The 23767-nt window shown below is 49.8% G+C and overlaps 1 protein-coding gene across 1 annotated transcript in view; it reads left to right on the forward strand.

Moving 5' to 3' along the window:
* Positions 1-11960, forward strand: part of LOC140411216 (uncharacterized) — a 68532-nt gene extending 56572 nt beyond the window's left edge. Inside the window, exon 4 of the mRNA XM_072500321.1 lies at positions 9837-11960. Coding sequence (XP_072356422.1) covers positions 9837-10002 — 166 coding nt within the window. The 3' untranslated portion in view covers positions 10003-11960. The remainder of the gene's footprint in view (positions 1-9836) is intronic.
* Positions 11961-23767: the final 11807 nt, after the last annotated feature.

The following is a 23767-nucleotide window of genomic DNA, read 5'->3' on the forward strand; positions in this document are numbered from 1 at the left end:
CGACCACAGAATCTCCTATCTATTCCCCTAACCATTGAATCTCCTACAACTATTGCTTTTCTATTCTCCCCCCTTCGCTTCTGAGCCCCAGAGCCAGACTCAGTGCCAGAGACCTGGCCGCTAGGGCCTTCCCCCGGTAGGTCATCCCCCCCAACAGCATCCAAAACGGTATACTTGTTTTGAAGGGGAACGGCCACGAGGGATCCCTGCACTGTCTGCCTGTTTGTTTTTTCCCCCTGACGGTAACCCAGCTATTCTTGTCCTGTACCTTGGGTGTGGTTACCTCCCTGTAACTCTTCTCAATCACCCCCTCTGCCTCCCGGATGATCCGAAGGTCATCCAGCTTCAGCTCCAGTTCCCTAACACGGTCTTTAAGGAGCTGAAGTTGGGTGCACTTCCCGCAGGTATAGTCAGCGGGGACACAGGTGGTATCCCTCACCAGCCACATCCTACAGGAGGAGCATGCAACTGGCCTAGCCTCCATCCCCTCTTCCCTGACAGAATATAGCTGCCCTGTGGACTAACTAGATCTCCGCCCTCCGACCCTGCTCCCAGTCAGCTACACTCTCTGTAAACTCCTGGCTCTCTTCTCACTCTTTGCGGAAATGTCGGAAACAAAATGAAAAGAGCACCTTACTCCCTCCTCACCTAACTCCCTCGGTCACCAAACTCTCACTATCGCACTCAAATGCACCAAATTCAGCACTCCCTCGGTCACCAAACTCTCACTATCGCACTCAAATGCACCAAATTCAGCACTCAGTGCAAACAAAGTCTGCACTGTAGGGGATCCCTTTTATACTGTGAATCTCGCCTCTGAAAACTGGCCTAATCCAATTAACTAATTAACAAGCTCCAGCTGCAAGTGCCGACAAGTAGAAGCTTGTTTAAAGCTGATTGAAAATTCACCACCTTCTAAACCAAACAGCAACTTTTAAGTTAATTAACTAAATAAAAGGAAAACTAAGCTTTAGATAAAAATGAAGCCTTATACTCCCTCGGTCACCAAACTCTCACTATCGCACTCAAAATGCATCAGCGTGGGCAGGAGCGTGGGCAGGAACGTGGGCAGGAACATGGGCAGGAACGTGGGCAGGAGCGTGGGCAGGAATGTCGGCAGGACCGGTGGCAGGAGCGTGGGCAGGAATGTCGGCAGGAGCGTGGGCAGGAATGTGGGCAGGAATGTCGGCAGGACCGGTGGCAGGAGCGTGGGCAGGAATGTGGGCAGGAATGTCGGCAGGACCGGTGGCAGGAACGTGGGCAGGACCGAGGGCAGGAACGTGGGCAGGAACGTGGGCAGGAATGTCGGCAGGACCGGTGGCAAGAGCGTGGGCAGGAACGTGGGCAGGAGCGTGGTCAGGAATGTGGGCAGGAACGTGGGCAGGAACGTGGGCAGGAACGTGGGCAGGAACGTCGTCAGGAATGTCGGCAGGAGCGTGGGCAGGAACGTGGGCAGGAACGTGGGCAGGAACGTGGGCAGGACCGTGGGCAGGAACGTGGGCAGGAATATGGGCAGGAATGTCGGCAGGAGCGTGGGCAGGAACGTGGGCAGGAATGTGGGCAGGAACGTGGGCAGGAATGTGGGCAGGAACGTGGGCAGGAATGTCGGCAGGAGCGTGGGCAGGAACGTGGGCAGGAACGTGGGCAGGAATGTGGGCTGGAATGTGGGCTGGAATGTGGGCAGGAACGTGGGCAGGACCGTGGGCAGGAATGTGGGCAGGAGCGTGGGCAGGAATGTGGGCAGGAACATGGGCGGGAACGTGGGCAGGGATGTGGGCAGGAACATGGGCGGGAACGTGGGCAGGAACACGGGCAGGAACATGGGCAGGAATGTGGGCAGGAGCGTGGGCAGGAATGTGGGCAGGAATGTGGACAGGAATGTGGGCAGGAACGTGGGCAGGAACGTGGGCAGGAACGTGGGCAGGAGCGTGGGCAGGAGCGTGGGCAGGAGCGTGGGCAGGAGCGTGGGCAGCAACATGGCGAGGAACGTGGGCAGGAACGTGGGCAGGAATGTGGGAGGAACTTAGGCAGGAGCGTGGGCAGCAGCGTGGGCAGGAATGTGGGCAGGAACGTGGGCAGGAACGTGGGCAGGAACGTGGGCAGGAATGTGGGCAGGAACGTGGGCAGGAATGTGGGAGGAACTTCGGTAGGAATGTGGGGAGGAGTGTGGGCAGGAACGTGGTCAGGAGCGTGGGCAGGAATGTGGGCAGGAGTGTGGGCAGGAACGTGGTCAGGAGCGTGGGCAGGAATGTGGGCAGGAACGTGGGTAGGAGCGTGGGCAGGAACGTGTCCGCTTGCCGGAAAACACTCCGAATCTTCCCACCCATTATTAATTATTCACCTGGGTGTTTTCCGCTGTTTTCAGCAGTGGGTCAGGCCTGGATGGTGTGTAGTCCGCCCTCCTGCCCGGGTGTCAACAAAGAACAAAGAAATGTACAGCACAGGAACAGGCCCTTCGGCCCTCCAAGCCCGTGCCGACCATGCTGCCCGACTAAACTACAATCTTCTACACTTCCTGGGTCCGTATCCCTCTATTCCCATCCTATTCATGTATTTGTCAAGATGCCCCTTAAATGTCACTATCGTCCCTGCTTCCACAACCTCCTCCGGTAGTGAGTTCCAGGGACCCACTACCCTCTGTGTGAACAACTTGCCTCGTACATCTACTCTAAACCTTGCCCCTCTCACCTTAAACCTATGCCCCCTAATAATTGACCCCTCTACCCTGGGGAAAAGCCTCTGACTATCCACTCTGTCTATGCCCCTCATAATTTTGTAGACCTCTATCAGGTCGCCCCTCAACCTCCTTCGTTCCAGTGAGAACAAACCGAGTTTATTCAACCGCTCCTCATAGCTAATGCCCTCCATACCAGGCAACATTCTGGTAAATCTCTTCTGCACCCTCTCTAAAGCCTCCACATCCTTCTGGTAGTGTGGCGACCAGAATTGAACACTATACTCCAAGTGTGGCCTAACTAAGGTTCTATACAGCTGCAACATGATTTGCCAATTCTAAAACTCAATGCCCCGGCCAATGAAGGCAAGCATGCCGTATGCCTTCTTGACTACCTTCTCCACCTGTGTTGCCCCTTTCAGTGACCTGTGGACCTGTACTCCTAGATCTCTTTGACTTTCAATACTCTTGAGGGTTCTACAATTCAGTGTATATTCCCTAGCTGCATTAGACCTTCCAAAATGCATTACCTCACATTTGTCTGGATTAAACTCCATCTGCCATCTCTCCGCCCAAGTCTCCAAACAATCTAAATCCTGCTGTATCCTCTGACAGTCCTCATCGCTATCCGCAATTCCACCAACCTTTGTGTCATCTGCAAACTTACTAATCAGACCAGTTACATTTTCCTCCAAATCATTTATATATACTACAAAGAGCAAAGGTCCCAGCACTGATCTCTGTGGAACACCACTGGTCACAGTCCTCCAATTAGAAAAGCATCCTTCCATTGCTACTCTCTGCCTTCTATGACCTAGCCAGTTCTGTATCCATCTTGCCAGCTCACCCCTGATCCCGTGTGACTTCACCTTTTGTACTAGTCTACCATGAGGGACCTTGTCAAAGGCCTTACTGAAGTCCATATAGACAACATCCACTGCCCTACCTGCATCAATCATCTTAGTGACCTCCTCGAAAAACTCTATCAAGTTAGTGAGAGACAACCTCCCCTTCACAAAACCATGCTGCCTCTCACTAATACGTCCATTTGCTTCCAAATGGGAGTAGATCCTGTCTCGAAGAATTCTCTCCAGTAATTTCCCTACCACTGAAGTAAGGCTCACCGGCCTGTAGTTCCCTGGATTATACTTGCTATCCTTCTTAAACAGAGGAACAACATTGGCTATTCTCCAGTCCTCCGGGACATCCCCTGAAGACAGTGAGGATCCAAAGATTTCTGTCAAGGCCTCAGCAATTTCCTCTCCAGCCTCCTTCAGTATTCTGGGGTAGATCCCATCAGGCCCTGGGGACTTATCTACCTTAATATCTTTTAAGACACCAAACACCTCGTCTTTTTGGATCACAATGTGACCCAGGCTATCTACACACCCTTCTCCAGACTCAACATCTACCAATTCCTTCTCTTTGGTGAATACTGATGCAAAGTGTTCATTTAGTACCTCGCCCCTTTCCTCTGGCTCCACACATAGATTCCCTTGCCTATCCTTCAGTGGGCCAACCCTTTCCCTGGCTACCCTCTTGCTTTTTATGTACGTGTAAAAAGCCTTGGGATTTTCCTTAACCCTATTTGCCAATGACTTTTCGTGACCCCTTCTAGCCCTCCTGACTCCTTGCTTAATTTCCTTCCTACTTTCCTTGTATTCCACGCAGGCTTCGTCTGTTCCCAGCCTTTTAGCCCTGACAAATGCCTCCTTTTTCTTTTTGACGAGGCCTACAATATCTCTCGTTATCCAAGGTACCCGAAAATTGCCGTATTTATCCTTCTTCCTCACAGGAACATGCCGGTCCTGAATTCCTTTCAACTGACACTTGAAAGCCTCCCACATGTCAGATGTTGATTTGCCCTCAAACATCCGCCCCCAATCTATGTTCTTCAGTTCCCGCCTAATATTGTTATAATTAGCCTTCCCCCAATTTAGCACATTCATCCTAGGAACACACTTATCCTTGTCCACCAGTACTTTAAAACTTACTGAATTGTGGTCACTGTTACCGAAATGCTCCCCTACTGAAACATCTACCACCTGGCCGGGCTCATTCCCCAATACCAGGTCCAGTACCGCCCCTTCGCTTGTTAGACTGTCTACATATTGTTTTAAGAAGCCCTCCTGGATGCTCCTTACAAACTCTGCCCGTCTAAGCCCCTGGCACTAAGTGAGTCCCAGTCAATATTGGGGAAGTTGAAGTCTCCCATCACCACAACCCTGTTGTTTTTACTCTTTTCCAAAATCTGTCTACCTATCTGCTCCTCTATCTCCCGCTGGCTGTTGGGAGGCCTGTAGTAAACCCCCAACAATGTGACTGCACCCTTCTTATTCCTGATCTCTACCCATATAGCCTCACTGCACTCTGAGGTGTCCTCCCACAGTACATCTGTGATATTCTCCCTAACCAGTAGCGCAACTCCGCCTCCCCTTTTACAACCCCCTCTATCCCGCCTGAAACATCTAAATCCTGGAACGTTTAGCTGCCAATCCTGCCCTTCCCTCAACCAGGTCTCTGTAATGGCAACAACATCATAGTTCCAAGTAGTAATCCAAGCTCTAAATTCATCTGCCTTACCCGTAATACTTCTTGCATTAAAACATATGCACTTCAGGCCACCAGACCCGCTGTGTTCAGCAACTTCTCCCCGTCTGCTCTGCCTCAGAGCCCCAATGTCCCTATTCCCTAGTTCTCCCTCAATGCTCTCACCTTCTGACCTATTGCTCCTGTGCCCACCCCCCTGCCATACTAGTTTAAACCCTCCCGTGTGACACTAGCAAACCTCGCGGCCAGGATATTTATGCCTCTCCGGTTTAGATGCAACCCATCCTTCTTTATAGGTCACACCTGCCCCGGAATAGCTCCCAGTGGTCCAGATAACAGAAACCCTCCCTCCTACACCAGCTGTTTAGCCACGTGTTTAGCTGCTCTATCTTCCTATTTCTAGCCTCACTGGCACATGGCACAGGGAGTAATCCTGAGATTACAACCCTAGAGATCCTGTCTTTTAACTTTCTGCCTAGCTCCCTGAACTCCTGCTGCAGAACCTCATGCCCCTTCCTGCCTATGTCGTTAGTACCAATATGTACAACGACCTCTGCCTGTTTGCCCTCCCCCTTCAGGATGCCCTCTACCCGTTCAGAGACATCCTGGACCCTGGCACCAGGGAGGCAACATACCATCCTGGAGTCTCTTTCACGCCCACAGAAGCACCTATCTGTGCCCCTGACTATAGAGTCCCCCATTACTATTGCTCTTCTGCGCTTTGACCCTCCCTTCTGAACATCAGAGCCAGCCGTGGTGCCACTGCTCTGGCTGCTGCTGTTTTCCCCCACCAAGGGGACCAAGGAAAGGGTCATAAAAACCAACCTTGTCGACAACTCCCACATCCCAAGAAGCAATAATAAATACCATGTGACCACAATCTGCAATGGTGGTGCCACTGCTCTGGCTGCTGCTGTTTTCCCCTGATAGGCTATCCCCCCCGACAGTATCCAAAGGGGTATCCCTGTTCGAGAGGGGGACAACCACAGGGGATTCCTGCACTGACTGCCTGCCCCTTCTGGTGTTCACCCATTTCTCTGCCTGTACCTTGGGTGTGACCACATTTATATAACTGCGATCTATGATGCTTTCCGCCACCTGCATGCTCCTAAGTGCATCCAATTGCTGCTCCAACTGAACCATGCGGTCTGTGAGGAGCTCCAGTTGGGTGCACTTTCTGCAGATGAAGCCATCTGGGACGCTGGAAGCCTCCCGGACCTGCCACATCTCACAGTCAGAGCACTGCACCCCTCAAACTGACATTGCATCAATTAATTAAAATTAAAAGTTTTTTAAAAAATATTTTAAAACATTTTTTTTCAAGGTTACTGTTAACTATCTGTTTCCTAGCACTAGATTTCTAATATAAATGCAAAAGCTATATATAGTACTCTCCGATCTCTGGCTTAGATACCCCTCTAAATTATAATGAAGTAATTATGTTTAATTAGTTACCAATGCTTAATTTTTTTAATTTAGTGTAGATTCCCAACCAGCCACTCAGGTCACAGCTTTTCTGTGGTGTCACTTCAGTTTCCCCCCGACACACACAATTTGAAAAAGGTATAAAAGTAAAAATAAGTAAAAATCACTTACTTACCTTCTTACCTTCTGAGTGTCTTAGATGTCTACGCCTCTAAGTTAGGGTGAGCACACGGTCGTATGCAAATTTCCCCTGCAACGGCCAATCAGCAGCTCCACTCTACAGCCCTCTGCTGGATGCTTGTCTTCACTTTAACAGCTAGGGTCTCTTGCTCAGGTACGCCTCCAAGTTAGGGTGAGCACACGGACCTATGCAAATTTCCCCTGCAATAGAAAAATCAGCAGCTCCGCTCTACTGCCCTCTGCTTGTCTTCACTTGAACAGCTAGGGTCTCTAGCTCAGGTACGCCTCCAAGTTAGGGTGAGCACACGGACGTATGCAAATTTCCCCTGGAACTTTTTTTTAATTCAAAAAAATATACTTTATTCATAAAATTTATCATAAGCATTACAGAAACATTTCGAATTGTCTTGACTGTACATTTCCGGCAGGGTTACACATTGCCTTGAATTTCTTCCATTCAATTTTGATATTATTATTCACATATCACTCTTTACATTACAATTCCTTCTTAAATATTTACATTGTCCTGTTTGTTTTATACATTGGAGTGTTAATGACCCAGACCGAGGGGGGTTTACACTGTTACCTGCCCCTCGGTGTACATTTGCTGGAAAGACCTTACACAGTGGTCTTTCCCCATTGCGCCTTGGCGGCAGCTGCCCCAAGCTTGAGTGTGTCCCTCAGCACGTAGTCCTGGACCTTGGAATGTGCCAGTCTGCAACACTCGGTCGAGGACAATTCTTTGCACTGGAAGATCAGCAAGTTTCGGGCAGACCAAAGAGCGTCTTTCACCGAGTTGATGACTTTCCAGCAGCAGTTGATATTTGTCTCGGTGTGTGTCCCTGGAAACAGTCCGTAGAGCACAGAGTCCTGTGTCACGGATCTGTTCGGGATGAACCTTGACAAATACCACTGCATCTCTCTCCAGACCTTCTTTGCAAAGGCACATTCCACAAGGAGGTGTGTGACCGTCTCATTTCCCCCACAGCCACTCCGAGGGCAGCGTGCAACGGCGCTGAGCCTTCGGGTGTGCATGAAGAATCTGACAGGGAGGGCCCTTCTCACCACCAGCCAAGCTAGGTCTTGGTGCTTGTTTGAAAGTTCTGGTGATGAGGCGTTCTGCCAGATGACTCTGGCAGTCTGCTCAGGGAACCATCCAACGTCCTCCACGGTCTCCTTTTCCCTGAGGGCCTCGAGGACATTACGTGCTGACCACTGCTTCATTGCCTTGTGGTCAAAGGTGTTTTTCTTCAAAATCTTTTCCACGTGAGACAGGTGGTACGGTACGGTCCAACTACTTGGAGCGTTCCATGGCAATGAGGCCAGGCCCATCCTTCGTAACACCGGGGACAGGTAGAACCTCAGTATGTAGTGACACTTGGTGTTTGCATACTGGGGGTCCACGCACAGCTGGATGCAGCTGGACACAAAAGTGGCCAACAGGATGAGGGAGGCGTTGGGTACGTTCCGCCCTCCCTTCTCCAGAGGTTTGTACATGGTGTCCCTTCGGACACGGTCCAACTTGGATCTCCAGATGAATTTGAAGATGGCTCGGGTGACTGCTGCGGCGTAGGGTCGGGTTATGGGCCAGACCTGCGCCACGTGCAGTAGCACTGAGAGTACCTCACACCTGATGACCAGGGATTTGCCCGCAATGGAGAGGGAGCGTTGCTCCCACCAGCCCAGTTTCTGCCTTGCCTTTGCTATGCGCTCCCCCCAGGTTTTGGTGCACGCCCCAGCAGCTCCGAGCCATATCCCCAGCACCTTCAGGTAATCTGACCTGACAGTGAAGGGGACAAAGGACCGGTCGGCCCAGTTCCCAAAGAACATGGCCTCGCTCTTGCCCCAGTTTACCTTGGCTCCCGAGGCCAGTTCAAACTGGTCGCAGGTGGTCAAGAGCCTGCGTACAGACACAGGATCCGAGCAGAAGACGGCAACATCGTCCATGTACAGGGAGGCCTTGACTTGCACGCCTCCGCTGCCTGGGATCGTCACTCCCCTTATACCCGGAACCTTCCTGATGGACTCGGCAAAGGGTTCTATGCAGCACACAAAAAGGGCCGAGGAGAGAGGGCAGCCCTGCCTGACTCCGGATTTGATCTGGGACTTTTCTGATTCCCACCCATTGATTGAGACTGCGCTATAGATGTTTGTGTAGAGCAGTTTGATCCAATTGCGAATTCCCCTGTAATGGCCAATCAGCAGCTCCGCTCTACTGCCCTCTGCTGGATGCTTGTCTTCACTTGAACAGCTAGGGTCTCTTGTTCAGGTACACCTCCTAGTTAGGGTGAGCACACGGACGTATCCAAATTTCCCCGGCAACAGCCAATGAGCAGCTCCGCTCTACTGCCCTCTGCTGGATATTGTCATATTGAAAAGATGTCCAACAACACTGAGCCATGTTGACAAAAGAAGGTGGACCTCCTGAAAATGCAGATCGATTTCCAGCAACATTGGTCACCCAGAAACAGGCCAGCAGGAGGACCCCCTCCAGAACACAGAATACGGAAGATCCAAGGGCCCAATCTCCCCCAACCCACTGCTGTGGTGCTCCAGGGTCCAGGGTTGTGGGCGCTCTCCACCCTCAACTCTGTGGGCAGCGCCACGCATCCTGACTTTGGCACACTACATTGTGAAGAATGTTTCTCACACTGGCGTTTTTCCCGCCGGAATGGCAGAGAATCTATCCTGGGGGGGGGCACCCAGAGGTCCCTCTGCTACTGCACTCTCTTTAGAACTGAGCCATTAAGTCTGGATAGACTCTCTCCACCCTTTCTGTAAAATGCATCACCTCACATTTCTCTGTGTTAAACTCTATCTGCCACTTGTCTGCCCATTTGGCCAGCTTCTCGATGATCTTACTCCAGCTGTGGACTAACTGACTGGTGCAGGCAGCTCAAAGGGCTGAATAGTCAACTCCTGTCCCTGTTGTCCCGGCAACCGGCTTTCCAAACAGGTTTTGTCAGGAGGGTAAAAATTAAATTCCCTGTTCTTAATTCTGTTGCAGGGCTTTTGACAAGAAAGTTGATGAACAGCAAATGGAAGAGCGCCTGTTTCAACTAATGAAGGATCTGGAACAGGACAACCAATCCTTCGATAGCACATATTTCATCATGGATATTTTGAACACACGAGGGCTAATGGGAATGGGTTTTGAACAGACAGGAGAATGAAGGTTTTCTGGAAGGTTCTGTTACCTTTCTAAACAGCAAACAGTGAGATGTGCTTCACTCTATTCTGAACCTGTTTAACTTTCCATTGGGTTTAATCTGGAATACTGAGCATAGTTTTAATCTCCTTACCTCAAGACGGTTATATTTACCTTTGAGGGAACGCAATGTCTGTTCATCAGACAGGTTACGTCTCTGAGTCAATATTGGCATTTTGGACAATTCCACCAATGTCCATCTCCAAATCCCTGTGACCCCGTTTAGAAATATTGCCCTCTACTGGCAGTTAGTAATTATGACTCCCACACACACACTGCAGCATTTATTCTAGATTCAAAATTATTCAGCGACATTAACAGTGAACCTTTCTTCCTCATTTCCATACACTGTCCCATTGATTATTTAGCTCAATGATTCTAAACAATGTTCTTTTCTCGATGTCCAGTTTCTCCCCACATTGTCCGGTCATCTTGGTTCTCACCTGGGGCTGGGCCGTTTTGTCTGCCTCAAAATTAAATAAAAACAGAGACTCTTCAATCCGCTCCACCATTCAGGAAGATCATGGCTGATCTTCGACCTGAACTCCACCTTCCCACACTGTCCCTCGAGTGTGTAATCTGTCTGATAAACAGGGAATGCACTCCCACTAAACTCACTTCACCCACCCTTAACTAAGGAGCCCAAACATCACCACATCATATTCTACCTGCCATGTTCTTAACCACTCACTTAACCAACCAAATGTGGAGCACACACGTGATCGTCCACCCACACGTTAACCGTACATGTGACTCCAGCCCTGATATATTTGACTGTCTCTGAGTCCCGCCTGCTCTATTTCCCGTTAATATTATTTATAATTGGGTCTCCCTTCAACGTCTGAAATTCATTGCTGAACACGTCTCCACACGGCACAGATACAGGGCAAAACTTTATTGTACCGGGTGGTGGGCTCTCTATTGGGGAACGGAGATTAATCACTGCACTAATTTGCTTTTTCTGTAATCTTGCTTTCAATGAATTGTGAGACTGAGACTGAGATGGTCCTAGTGTCAGATATAGTTCCAGAATTTTCTATCTTCACACAGCCATGGAATATATTCATATTTATCCATCATACTGCCCAGAATGTTTCAAGTTGATGTGAAAAGAGTTGGGATTTGTGACAGAGCACAGAGTATTGAAGCTGTTAAATGTGAAATCATGGAGTGATCAGATGTGGGACTGTTCCTGGGCTCTCTCACTCGGAGTTAGTTCCAGATGGAATTATTTAATTACAAGGGAATGTTTAAACTGTAAAGAGACAGTGTGTTCACCATTTGTAAAATAATGAGATTTTCATCACACCATCGGGAAGATTTTGCTTCAATGTTTGAATAGTTCTGTGTCCTGTGCTCTGAAATATAATGGGAATGGACCAGAGAACAGACTGTGTGGAATAGACACTGGACACTGTAGGAAGAACACGTCACTCACTGGAGAAACCTGCTAATGGAGACCACACCCTGTGTGGGCAGTAAAATATTCCCTTTTCCTGCCAGTCCTGAGAATCAAACACTGGACATTGTGGTGGGGATGATTAAAAAGGTTGTTTCTCAATCCGGTTTGGTCTGACTCAGATCAGTCCAAGTTCAGGAAACAGATGGGCCCAGGTCAGGAAAGTGAAAGTGGGAGTTTTGTGACCCAGGTGTGAAGCAGCTTAAAACTGGTCCTTAAACCGGAGAAAGAATCCCAGTTTAAAATTAGAATCCAGAGACTGAAGGTGGAATAAAGTTTCCATTCCGATCTCCTCAAACCCACACTGGGAGCTGACTTTGGGAATATCGACAGACTGAATCTGTGACTGAGAAAATGGTCGATTCAGATCTGACTCCCGTTAACAGGTGACCCATTCACAGGTTTGTCTGGTGCAGTAAATAATCCATCGTCTTCTAGTCTTTGTTTGTCTTTTGTTTTTCAAACTGCTGGGAATGGATTCTCACTGTGAAATAAAGAGGGTGATGTATTTACACATTTGGTCTCGTGTTAGATTCTTCCTCACAAATAAATCTGGGTCACTGATCACATCGCCAGTTTCATACCAGATAAACTCTGCACATTTCAGTGAAATTATTCTGTTAAGATGTTGAGGTGTAAAGTTAAAGAATGAGAAAGAATGAAGAGACGGAGAGTAATTTATTGGGAGATGTGACACTTGGAGAGCGAGCTCCATATTGGTCAGGTAACAGCTCACAGCGCGTGCAGTCCGACACTTCAATCTGTCACACTCCACTCTGAGCAGTCTTTCTAACTCTGTCAATGGGATATCACTGGAGAGATAGAGGCCAACACACAACAATTCATGGATCAGTCATCGACCTGGTGTTGGGAATTTCTTCCCTGTTTGGAAAATCTCCCCAATCTGGGTGGGGCGGGGAGGAATTTAATTTGGGATCTGGTTCATAGAATCCCGACATAGAAACAGACAGAGATACAGGAGGAGGCCATTCGGCCCTTCGAGCCTGCTCCGCTAATCATTGTGATCATGGCTGATCATCAAGTTCAATACCCTGATCCCGCCTTCCCCCATATCCCTCGAGCCCTTTCGCCCCAAGCACAGTATCTAATTCTTTATTGAAATCACACAACATTTTGGCCTCAACTACTTTCTGTGGGAGTGAATTCCACAGATTCACCGCTCTCTGGGTGGAGAAATTTCTCCTCACCTCAGTCCTAAAAGGTTTACCCTTATCCTCAAACTATGACCCCTCGTTCTGGACTCCCCACCATCGGGAACGTTCTTTCTGAATCTGTCTAATCCTGGTAGAATTGTGTAAGTTTCTATGAGACCCCCTCATTCTCTAAACTCCAATGAATATAATCCTAACCGACTTAGTCTCTCCTCATATGACAGTCCCGCCATCCCAGGAATCAGCCTGGTTAACCTTCGCTGCTCTCCCTCCATAGCAAGAACATCCTTCCTCAGATCAGGACACCAAAACTGGGCACAATACTCCAGGTGTGGCCTCACCAATGCCCGATACAATTGCAGTAAAACATCTCTATTCCTAGACTCCAATCCTCTCGCTATGAAGGCCAACATACCATTTCCCTTTGTGGCCACTCACTCAGCCTGTCCAAATCTCGCTGAAGCATCTCTGCATCCCCCTCACAGCTCTCCCTCCCACCCAACTTTGTATCATCTGCAAATGTTGAGATAAAAATTTATTTCCCTCATCCAAATAATTAATGTGAACAGTTGGGGTCTGAGCACAGATCCCTGCGATACCCCACTAGTCACTGCCTGACACTCAGAAAAAGACCGGTTCATTACAACTTTTTGCTTCCTGTCTGCTCGCCAGACTGTAATCCATCTCAAGGCACTACCCATAAACGCATGAGCTTTACCCATACATGGGTTTACGCCCTTCTTGTACAGGGCCGACTTGACCTTATTGAAGCTCCCCCTCCGCTTCGCGAGCTCTGCTTCCAGGTCTTGGGACACCCGAATCTCCACATCTTACCAGGCACATCGCCTCGTCTGCCTGGCCCATCTCAAGATGCATTCCTTGTCCAGGAACCGATGCAATTGTACCACCATCGCCATCGGCGGCTCTCCCCCCCCCCCCCCCCGGGGCTTACGCATCAGGGCCCTGTGGGCCCGATCCAACTCCAACGGCCGGTCAAACGCACCTTCCCCAAGCAGCTTCTCAACATGCGCACCCGCATCCGGTCCTTCGATTCCCTCCGGCAGACCCCCGATCCCAATGTTCTGCCTCCGAGAACGGTTCTCCAGGTCCTCCACTTCCTCCAGCAGTCGCTTCTGCTGGTCTCGCATCAGCCCGATCTCCGCTGCCATTGAGGTGGACAGTTCCTCCTGCTTCCCCGCCAGCTCCTCCAGCCCCTGGATCGCCTGTCCCTGGGCCGCCAGTCTGGTCTCCACGCGGTCAGCCACTGCCTTGATCGAGCCCACCGCCCGGGGCCCGGTCCTCCGCCCGGGGCCCGGTCCTCCGCCCGGGGCCCGGTCCTCCGCCCGGGGCCCGGTCCTCCGCCCGGGGCCCGGTCCTCCGCCCGGGGCCCGGTCCTCCGCCCGGGGCCCGGTCCTCCGCCCGGGGCCCGGTCCTCCGCCCGGGGCCCGGTCCTCCGCCCGGGGCCCGGTCCTCCGCCCGGGGCCCGGTCCTCCGCCCGGGGCCAGGTCCTCCGCCCGGGGCCAGGTCCTCCGCCCGGGGCCAGGTCCTCCGCCCGGGGCCAGGTCCTCCGCCCGGGGCCAGGTCCTCCGCCCGGGGCCAGGTCCTCCGCCCGGGGCCAGGTCCTCCGCCCGGGGCCAGGTCCTCCGCCCGGGGCCAGGTCCTCTCCTTCCGCTGCTGGGTGAACTTCCCGCTCAGGAAGCTCACCAACTGGTCCATCGACCACTGAGGCACCAGGGCCAGACCCTGCCCCGTCCGCGTTGTCCGCTCCTCGCTCGCCACCGCGACCTGGTTCATTCTTTTCCGATTACTTCTGGTCCGCAGCTCTGTAAACCACGGGTCACTTTCGTCTGTTCTCATTTCTGTGCCTTCCCTCTCCAAAATTCCAGCGACAAACTGGCTTAAAGGCCACAAAACAACCACCATGAGCGGGAGCTGCCAAAAAAGTGACCGCTCACTCCATGGCGGCCACCGGAGATCCTGACATTAATTTGTAAATAACTGGTACATCACTTTGTTGATGAAAAATTGATGATTATTACAGTCATTGCAAAAGGAATGTGTCTGGCGGTCTCCTCTGCCTTGTTGATCTTCTCAGTGATGTCTTCAAAGTGTGCAATTGACTTTCATGTCATCTTGCTGTATTGGTGTCAAGTGAGGATTTGGAAAGTCAATGTCCTTGAAAAAGAAAAAAAAAGAAAAGATCGCTTATTGTCACAAGTCGGCTTCAAATGAAGTTACTGTGAAAAGCCCCTAGTCGCCACATTCCGGCTCCTGTTCGGGGAGGCTGGTACGGGAATTGAACCGTGCTGCTGGCCTGTCTTGGTCTGCTTTAAAAGCCAGCGATTTAGCCCTGTGCTAAACCAGATGTTATCTGGATCAATAACCTGTTCAGGTTGAGGCTTAACATGGGTGGGATTCTGCCATGGTGGGGATATGTCCCCACGGCCGGCGGGGAAACCAGCGGCAACCACTCAGGCGTCAACAGCCCCCGAAAGTAAGGATCTCCACTTACCTCCACTTTCCCGGGGGCTAGGTTGACGGCGGCGTGGTTGGCGTCGCTGCAGCGGCCGCCGAAGGGTCGGCGCGAGTGCGCGCCTGTGCGGACCGGCCAGCGTATTCCCGCGCCGGCCCCCGGGCAATATGGCGGAGCCCGACCGGGGCCCGGCGCGGAAAAAAGAAGGCCCCACACGGAACCAGCCCGCCCGCAGATCGTCCGGCCCAGTGGGGCCTGGAGAATCGCCAACCCGGCGGGGGGGGGGGGGGGGTCGGAGAATCCCACCCATGTGACGTTTGATTCGCAACGGTGCTCTTCTGTTTCGTCTGAACGTAAAACTTTGTTCAGTCTGAGTACGATCTTGGTGTGACTTGTATAAGTACTTTAGCTACGTGTTGCCATCCACCATCAGGATTCTGAATACGTATAAAATCTCCTTTCAATCTTGGTCGAGATTTTGTCTGTGTGTCACAGTCCTCTTTTTGTTTCTTTTTCTTTTATTTACTACGGTTGTATATCTCTTCATGATCCATATCGGGAATAGTTATCTCAGGTTATGTGGTGTGAATCTTTCTACCTCTTAGCATCTGAGCAGGTGAGAATCCAGAGGACACTGGTGTTGCTCTGAACATCAGCGCCACCAACGGTAGATCGGGATTGTCATCCGTCGCTTTACGGAACAACTTCAGTATTCCAACCCCCTTCTCTGCTCTGCCATTTGATTGAGGATAGCATGGGCTTGATGTGATGTGATTGAAGTTGTATTTCTCTGTAAATTGTATCCACTTCCAGCTTGAGATACATAAGCCATTATCAGAGACAGTGTGTAAACGTATCCCATGGCGTGGAAAAGCAGATTTTGCTGCCTGTATGACAGATCTTGTCATTGAATCATGCGGCGTCATAAGAACATAAGAACTAGGAGCAGGAGTCGGCCATCTGGCCCCTCGAGCCTGCTCCGACATTCAATGAGATCATGGCTGATCTTTTGTGGACTCAGTTCCACTTTCCGGCCCGAACACCATAACCCTTAATCCCTTTATTCTTTAAAAAACTATCTATCTTTATCTTAAAAACATTTAATGAAGGAGCCTGTACTGCTTCACTGGGCAAGGAATTCCATAGATTCACAACCCTTTGGGTGAAGAAGTTCCTCCTAAACTCCGTCCTAAATCTACTTCCCCTTATTTTGAGGCTATGCCCCCTAGTTCTGCTTTCACCCGCCAGTGGAAACAACCTGCCCGCATCTATCCTATCTATTCCCTTCATAATCTTATATGTTTCTATAAGATCCCCCCTCATCCGTCTAAATTCCAACGAGTACAGTCCCAGTCTACTCAACCTCTCCTCGTAATCCAATCCCCTTCAGCTCTGGGATTAACCTAGTGAATCTCCTCTGCACACCCTCCAGTGCCAGTACGTCCTTTCTCAAGTAAGGAGACCAAAACTGAACACAATACTCCAGATGTGGCCTCACTAACACCTTATACAATTGCAGCATAACCTCCCTAGTCTTAAACTCCATCCCTCTAGGAATGAAGGACAACATTCCATTTGCCACCTTAATCACCTGTTGCACCTGTAAATCAACTTTTTTGCGACTCATGCACTAGCACACCCAGGTCCCTCTGCACAGCGGCATGTTTTAATATTTTATCATTTAAATATTAATCCCTTTTGGAGTTATTCCTACCAAAATGGATAACCTCACATTTGTCAACATTGTATTCCATCTGCCAGACCCTAGCCCATTCACTTAGCCTATCCAAATCCCTCTGCAGACTTCCAGTATCCTCTGCACTTTTTGCTTTACCACTCATCTTAGTGTCGTCTGCAAACTTGGACACATTGCCCTTGGTCCCCAACTCCAAATCATCTATGTCATCACCTCGGGATCGTTGGAGTTTGCCTTGCCTTCTTCCAGAGCCTTCCATTGATGATTACTAGACACTCACAACCTTTAAAGTAGAACAAATCCAGTTGAAATGAAATGAAATGAAACTCGCTTATTGTTACAAGTAGGCTTCATTGAAGTTACTGTGAAAAGCCCCTAGTCGCCACATTCCAGCACCTGTTCGGGGAGGCCGGTACGGGAATTGAACCGTGCTGCTGGTCTGCTTTAAAAGCCAGTAATTTAGCCGAGTGTGCTAAACCACCCCCTGGATCAACTTTGTTCCATGATTCAGAGCCCCCAGCAGGGGACTCGGGGATGAAATGAAATGAAATGAAATGAAAATCGCTCATTGTCACAAGTAGGCTTCAAATGAAGTTACTGTGAAAAGCCCCTAGTCGCCACATTCCGGCGCCTGTTCGGGGAGGCTGGTACGGGAATCGAACCGTGCTGCTGGCCTGCCTTGGTCTGTTTTCAAAGCCAGCGATTTAGCCCAGTGCGCTAAACCAAACTGATACGGTTCCTCGATGGACTGGACATGCCAGTCATGGGGAGGACAGAAAACGGGGCCTGGGAGCACCACTAGAACTGGGAGAGATCATGGAGAGTATTAGCTCCATGCAGGCGGGGAATGCACCCGGACCAGGCGGGTTCCTGGCGACAGCACTTGCACCTGGGGGAGATGTTCACAGACTCACTAGCGAGGGGCACACCGCCACTTACACCAGCACAGGCCTCAATCTCACTAATACCTAAGGCCCAGCGGAATGTGGTTCACACTGACCCATCTCACTACTAAACGTAGACCCCAAAATATTGGCCAAGATCCCGAACCAGAAGACTGCGTTCCAGGAGTGGTCGCAGAGGATCAGACGGGCTTTGTCAAAGGCTAACATCGAACATCAGGCGCCTGCTGAACGTGATCAAGACCCCCATCCGGGGACAGAGCACCTGAGGTGATCGTCTCCCTGGACGCAGAAAAGGCCTTCGACAGAGGCGGGTGGAAGTACCTTATAGAGGTGCTGGAGCGGTTTGGGCTCGGAACAGGGTTCACCTCCTGGGTGGAGCTCCTGTACAACGCTCCCTTGGTGGGCGTATGGACCAACAACACCAACTCCCAGTACTTCAGCTGCACAGGGGCACCAGGCAGGGAAGTCCGCTGTCCACATTGCCCTAGTGATTGAACCATGAGCGATCACGCTCAGAACAGCAACGTATTGGAGGGGGATCCAAATGGACGGCAGAGAGCACAGAGTCTCGCTCCAGGCAGATGACTTTCACCCCTACATCTCGGACCCACATGGCAGCATGGAAGGAATCATCGCGCTCCCAAAAGAGTTTGGTGCCTTCTCGGGCTACAAACTCAACATGAGCAAAAGCGAGGTGCTCCCGGTGAACCCGCAAGGGGGAGGGGCAGAGCTGGGGGGACTGCCATTTAAACAAGCCCGACACAAATTCCGCTACCTGGGGATCCAAATCGCTCCTGTCTGGACGGGGATCCACAAATGGAACCTAGCCAGCCTGACAGAGGAAGTCAAAAAGGACCTGCAGAATAAAGAACAAAGAAATGTACAGCCCGGGAACAGGCCCTTCGGCCCTCCAAGCCCGTGCCGACCATGCTGCCCGACTAAACTACAATCTTCTACACTTCCTGGGTCCGTATCCTTCTATTCCCATCCTATTCATGTATTTGTCAAGATGCCCCTTAAATGTCCCTATCGTCCCTGCTTCCACCACCTCCTCCGGCAGCAAGTTCCAGGCACCCACTACCCTCTGCGTAAAAAACTTGCCTCGTACATCTACTCTAAACCTTGCCCCTCTCACCTTAAACCTATGCCCCCTAGTAATTGACCCCTCTACCCTGGGGAAAAGCCTCTGACTATCCACTCTGTCTAATATTATAATCTCATAATATTTTAGACGTCTATTAGGTCGCCCCTAAACCTCCGTCATTCCAGTGAGAACAAACCGAGTTTATTCAACCGCTCCTCATAGCTAATGCCCTCCATACCAGGCAACATTCTGGTAAATCTCTTCTGCACCCTCTCTAAAGCCTCCACATCCTTCTGGTAGTGTGGCGACCAGAATTGAACACTATACTCCAAGTGTGGCCTAACTGAGGTTCTATACAGCTGCAACATGACTTGCCAATTCTTATACTCAATGCCCCGGCCAATGAAGGCAAGCATGCCGTATGCCTTCTTGACTACCTTCTCCACCTGTGTTGCCCCTTTCAGTGACCTGTGGACCTGTACTCCTAGATCTCTCTGACTGTCAATACTCTTGAAATGGAACACACTCCCTCTCTCCCTGGCAGGGAGAGTACAGATGATCAAAATGAACGTACTACCCAGGTACCTCTTCCTACTAAGATCCAGCCCGATCTATATCCCCAAGGCCTTTTTCAACTCACTGGACAAATTAATCATGGTGTTTGTATGGAGGGGGGGGAAGAATGCTAGGATCACAAAGAAGGTCCTACAGAAAACAAAATCCAGGGGGGGGGGGGCTAGCCCTCCCAAAGCTACAATTCTAGCACTGGGCAGCGATGGTGGAAAGAGTGATGAGATGGATAGAGGAGCCAGAGGTCGAGTAGGTGCGTGCGGAGAAGGCCTCCTGCAAGGGGATCGCCCTCCGGGCCCTCGGCGTGGCGGCACTCCCATCCCCGCCCAAGAAACACTCCAGCTGCCCGGTGGTGGTCGCCACCCTCCAGACGTGGGACCAACTACGGCAGCAATTCGGACTGACCGTAATGTCCGACAAAGCCCCCATCTGCAATAGCCACAGGTTCACACCAGCACTCACCGACGCCAACTTCAAAAGGTGGAGGCAGGACGGGGGACATTGGCAGTCAGGGACCGATACACTGACGGTAGGGTCACAACACTGGAAGAACTGACGCAGCGATTCCAACCAGCTAAAGGCAACAAACTCAGATACCTGCAGCTTAAAAAATTCCTCCGGAAGGAGACAAGGACATACCCGTGACCACCACGACAGACACTAGAGCTACTGGACGCAGACATCCTGGGCAGAGGGAACTGTAGTGCCATGTACGAGCGACTGCGAGAGAGGGCCCACACCGGACACGACAAGGAGGAAATGGGAGGAAGACTTGGGGTTCGAAATAGGGTGGGGATTCTGGAGCGAGGCACTGTACAGGGTCAACTCTACCTCCACATGCGTGAGGCTCAACCCAACACAGCTAAAGTGGTGCACAGAGCCCACCTGACCAGAACCCGAATGGGCAGGTTCTTCCCGGAGGTGGAGGATAGATGTGAGCGGTGCCAAGGAGGCTCGGCCAACCACGCCCACATGTTCTGGTCCTGCCCCAGCCTTGGTGGGTACTGGACAGCCTTCTTCGAGGCAATGTCCAAAGTGGTGGGGATGAGGGTGGAGCCATGTTAAGTAATGGGTTAAGAGACATTCCAATTAGTTGTCTCATTTGGGTTAAGTATCCAATAATTGACGCTGATATGTAAAGAGGCTTCAGGTGACCTTTGTGTCAGGTGGTGTGATGTTAGAGTTCTGTGCAGAGTCTGTTAAAGTAAAATAAAGGTGTTTGTGACAAGGAGCAGAACCTTTGACTCGTTATACAACAGCAGCTAAAGGTCGAACAATTGGTAGCAGAGGATGGTTGCTGTGTAAATGTGAAGGGTTGAAAGATACAACTTTTGCAGACCAAGCCAAGGAGTGAGTGAGAAAAAAAGGGATATATGGCTGAACCCAGGATAAAGATGGCCGGATATGACTATCCTCCCTTATTTTCTGAAAGGGAATCGTACGACCAATGGAGAAGTGCAGTAGTTATGTGGACTAAGGTAACTGCTTTGGGAAAGAGAAAACAAGGTATGGCATTGGCTCTTTCTCTACCATATGGCAGTAAAATCCGAAACAAAGTGCTTTCTGAGCTGGAATTGGAAGAGTTAGACTCAGAAGAAGGTCTGGAGACTATTACAATATATGGATAAGATTTTTAAAAAGGAATACTTGTTAAGTTTGTATGAAGCATGGTCGGATTTTGATAAGTTCCGGAAAATGGGAAGACTATATAATGGAATTTGGCAGACTATATAAAAGGCTGCAGAAACACAACCTGGAATTTCCACAGTCTGTGTTGGCCTTTAAATTACTTGACTGTGCTAGAGTGAGCAACATGGATAGGCTCCTGGCTTTGACAGGGGTTCAGTTTGTGAATAAGGATACCTTATTCGAACAGATGACAGAAGTTTAAAAAAAGTTTCTGGGGAAACATTCGATTCCGATGGCTCTGATGACCCAAATAGGTCAGCCTGCAATAAAGCAGAATATGGAAGATACACTGAGAACAGGGTGGCAAAATCGTACGGCTACGAACAGGTTCCAAGTCTATAGAAGGAGATCGGGACCCGGAAATTATGAAGACAGAAACCCAGTTAGAACCTACAATAGGAAGATGAATCCCAGAAATGGTATAAATCGATGTTTTCGATGTGACTCTCAATACCATTATGCTTTCAACTGTCCAACACGCCAGCATAGAATGTTTGAAGTGACACATGACACGGAAGAGTCAGAAGAGGAAAAAGATAGTGACCAGAAAGAAGGCATTGTCCTATTGACGAGCAGTTTTACGCTGGTAATGAGGGTGTTGGTTGCAGAATCCTTCAACTGTGCTGTATTGGACAGTGGCTGCACATCTACTGTGTGTGGAATTGACTGGTTAAAATGTTACCTGGACTCTTTGAATGCTGAAAGTCGTAACAAGGTTAAGGAATTTGAAAGTTCCACAAGTTTCAGGTTTGGGGATGATAATACTCTGAAGTCGCTGAAAAGAGTGGTGATCCCTTGCAATATTGCCGGAGTGAATCATTTCATTAGCACGGATGTTGTATCAAGTGAGATACCTTTGCTTCTGAGCAGACCATCGATGAAGAAAGCACACATGAAACTGGATATGGAACAGGATAAGGCAACAGTTTTTGGAAAGATGGTGGACTTACAATTTACACAGTCGGGGCACGATTGTATTCCATTACTGACAAATAATATTTCAAAAAGAGTGGTTAAGGATGCAGTTGAAAATGGGACTTTAGCTGAAAAAATAGATTGCACTAAAACTGAATAGACTATTTGAGCCTACACAGAGTATGGGGACTGAGACTAGAGAGAGTACAGAGACTGAGACTAGACAGAGTATAGAGACTGAGTCTAGACAGAGTATAGAGACTGAGCCTAGACAGAGTATAGAGACCGAGTCTAGACAGAGTATAAAGACTGAGCCTAGACAGAGTATAGAGTCTGAGCCTAGACAGAGTATAGAGACTGAGTCTAGACAGAGTATAGAGACTGAGTCCAGAGTATAGAGACTGAGCCTAGACAGAGTATAGAGACTGAGCCTAGACAGAGTATAGAGACTGAGCCTAGACAGAGTATAGAGACTGAGCCTAGACAGAGTATAGAGACTGAGCCTAGACAGAGTATAGAGACTGAGCCTAGACAGAGTATAGAGACTGAGCCTAGACAGAGTATAGAGACTGAGTCCAGACAGAGTATAGAGACTGAGTCCAGACAGAGTATAGAGACTGAGTCTAGACAGAGTATAGAGACTGAGCCTAGACAGAGTATAGAGACTGAGCCGAGACAGAGTATAGAGACTGAGCCTAGACAGAGTATAGAGACTGAGCCTAGACAGAGTATAGAGACTGAGCCTAGACAGAGTATAGAGACTGAGCCTAGACAGAGTATAGAGACTGAGCCTAGACAGAGTATAGAGACTGAGCCTAGACAGAGTATAGAGACTGAGCCTAGACAGAGTATAGAGACTGAGCCTAGACAGAGTGTAGAGACTGAGTCTAGACAGAGTATAGAGACTGAGTCTAGACAGAGTATAGAGACTGAGCCTAGACAGAGTATAGAGACTGAGCCTAGACAGAGTATAGAGACTGAGCCTAGACAGAGTATAGAGACTGAGCCTAGACAGAGTATAGAGACTGAGCCTAGACAGAGTATAGAGACTGAGCCTAGACAGAGTATAGAGACTGAGCCTAGACAGAGTATAGAGATTGAGCCTAGACAGAGTATAGAGACTGAGCCTAGACAGAGTATAGAGACTGAGCCTAGACAGATATAGAGACTAAGCCTAGACAGAGTATAGAGACTGAGCCTAGACAGAGTATAGAGACTGAGCCTAGACAGAGTATAGAGACTGAGCCTAGACAGAGTATAGAGACTGAGCCTAGACAGAGTATAGAGACTGAGCCTAGACAGAGTATAGAGACTGAGTCTAGACAGAGTGTAGAGACTGAGCCTAGACTGAGCCTAGACAGAGTATAGAGACTGAGCCTAGACAGAGTATAGAGACTGAGCCTAGACAGAGTATAGAGACTGAGTCTAGACAGAGTATAGAGACTGAGTCTAGACAGAGTATAGAGACTGAGTCTAGACAGAGTATTGAGACTGAGTCTAGACAGAGTATTGAGACTGCGTCTAGACAGAGTATAGAGACTGAGTCTGGACAGAGTATAGAGACTGAGTCTGGACAGAGTATAGAGACTGAGTCTGGACAGAGTATAGAGACTGAGCCTAGACAGAGTATGGAGACTGAGTCTAGACAGAGTATAGAGACTGAGCCTAGACAGAGTATAGAGACTGAGCCTAGACAGAGTATAGAGACTGAGCCTAGACAGAGTATAGAGACTGAGCCTAGACAGAGTATAGAGACTGAGCCTAGAC

The sequence above is a fragment of the Scyliorhinus torazame genome, chromosome 4, assembly GCF_047496885.1.
Source record: "Scyliorhinus torazame isolate Kashiwa2021f chromosome 4, sScyTor2.1, whole genome shotgun sequence".
NCBI classification, from domain to species: domain Eukaryota; kingdom Metazoa; phylum Chordata; class Chondrichthyes; order Carcharhiniformes; family Scyliorhinidae; genus Scyliorhinus; species Scyliorhinus torazame.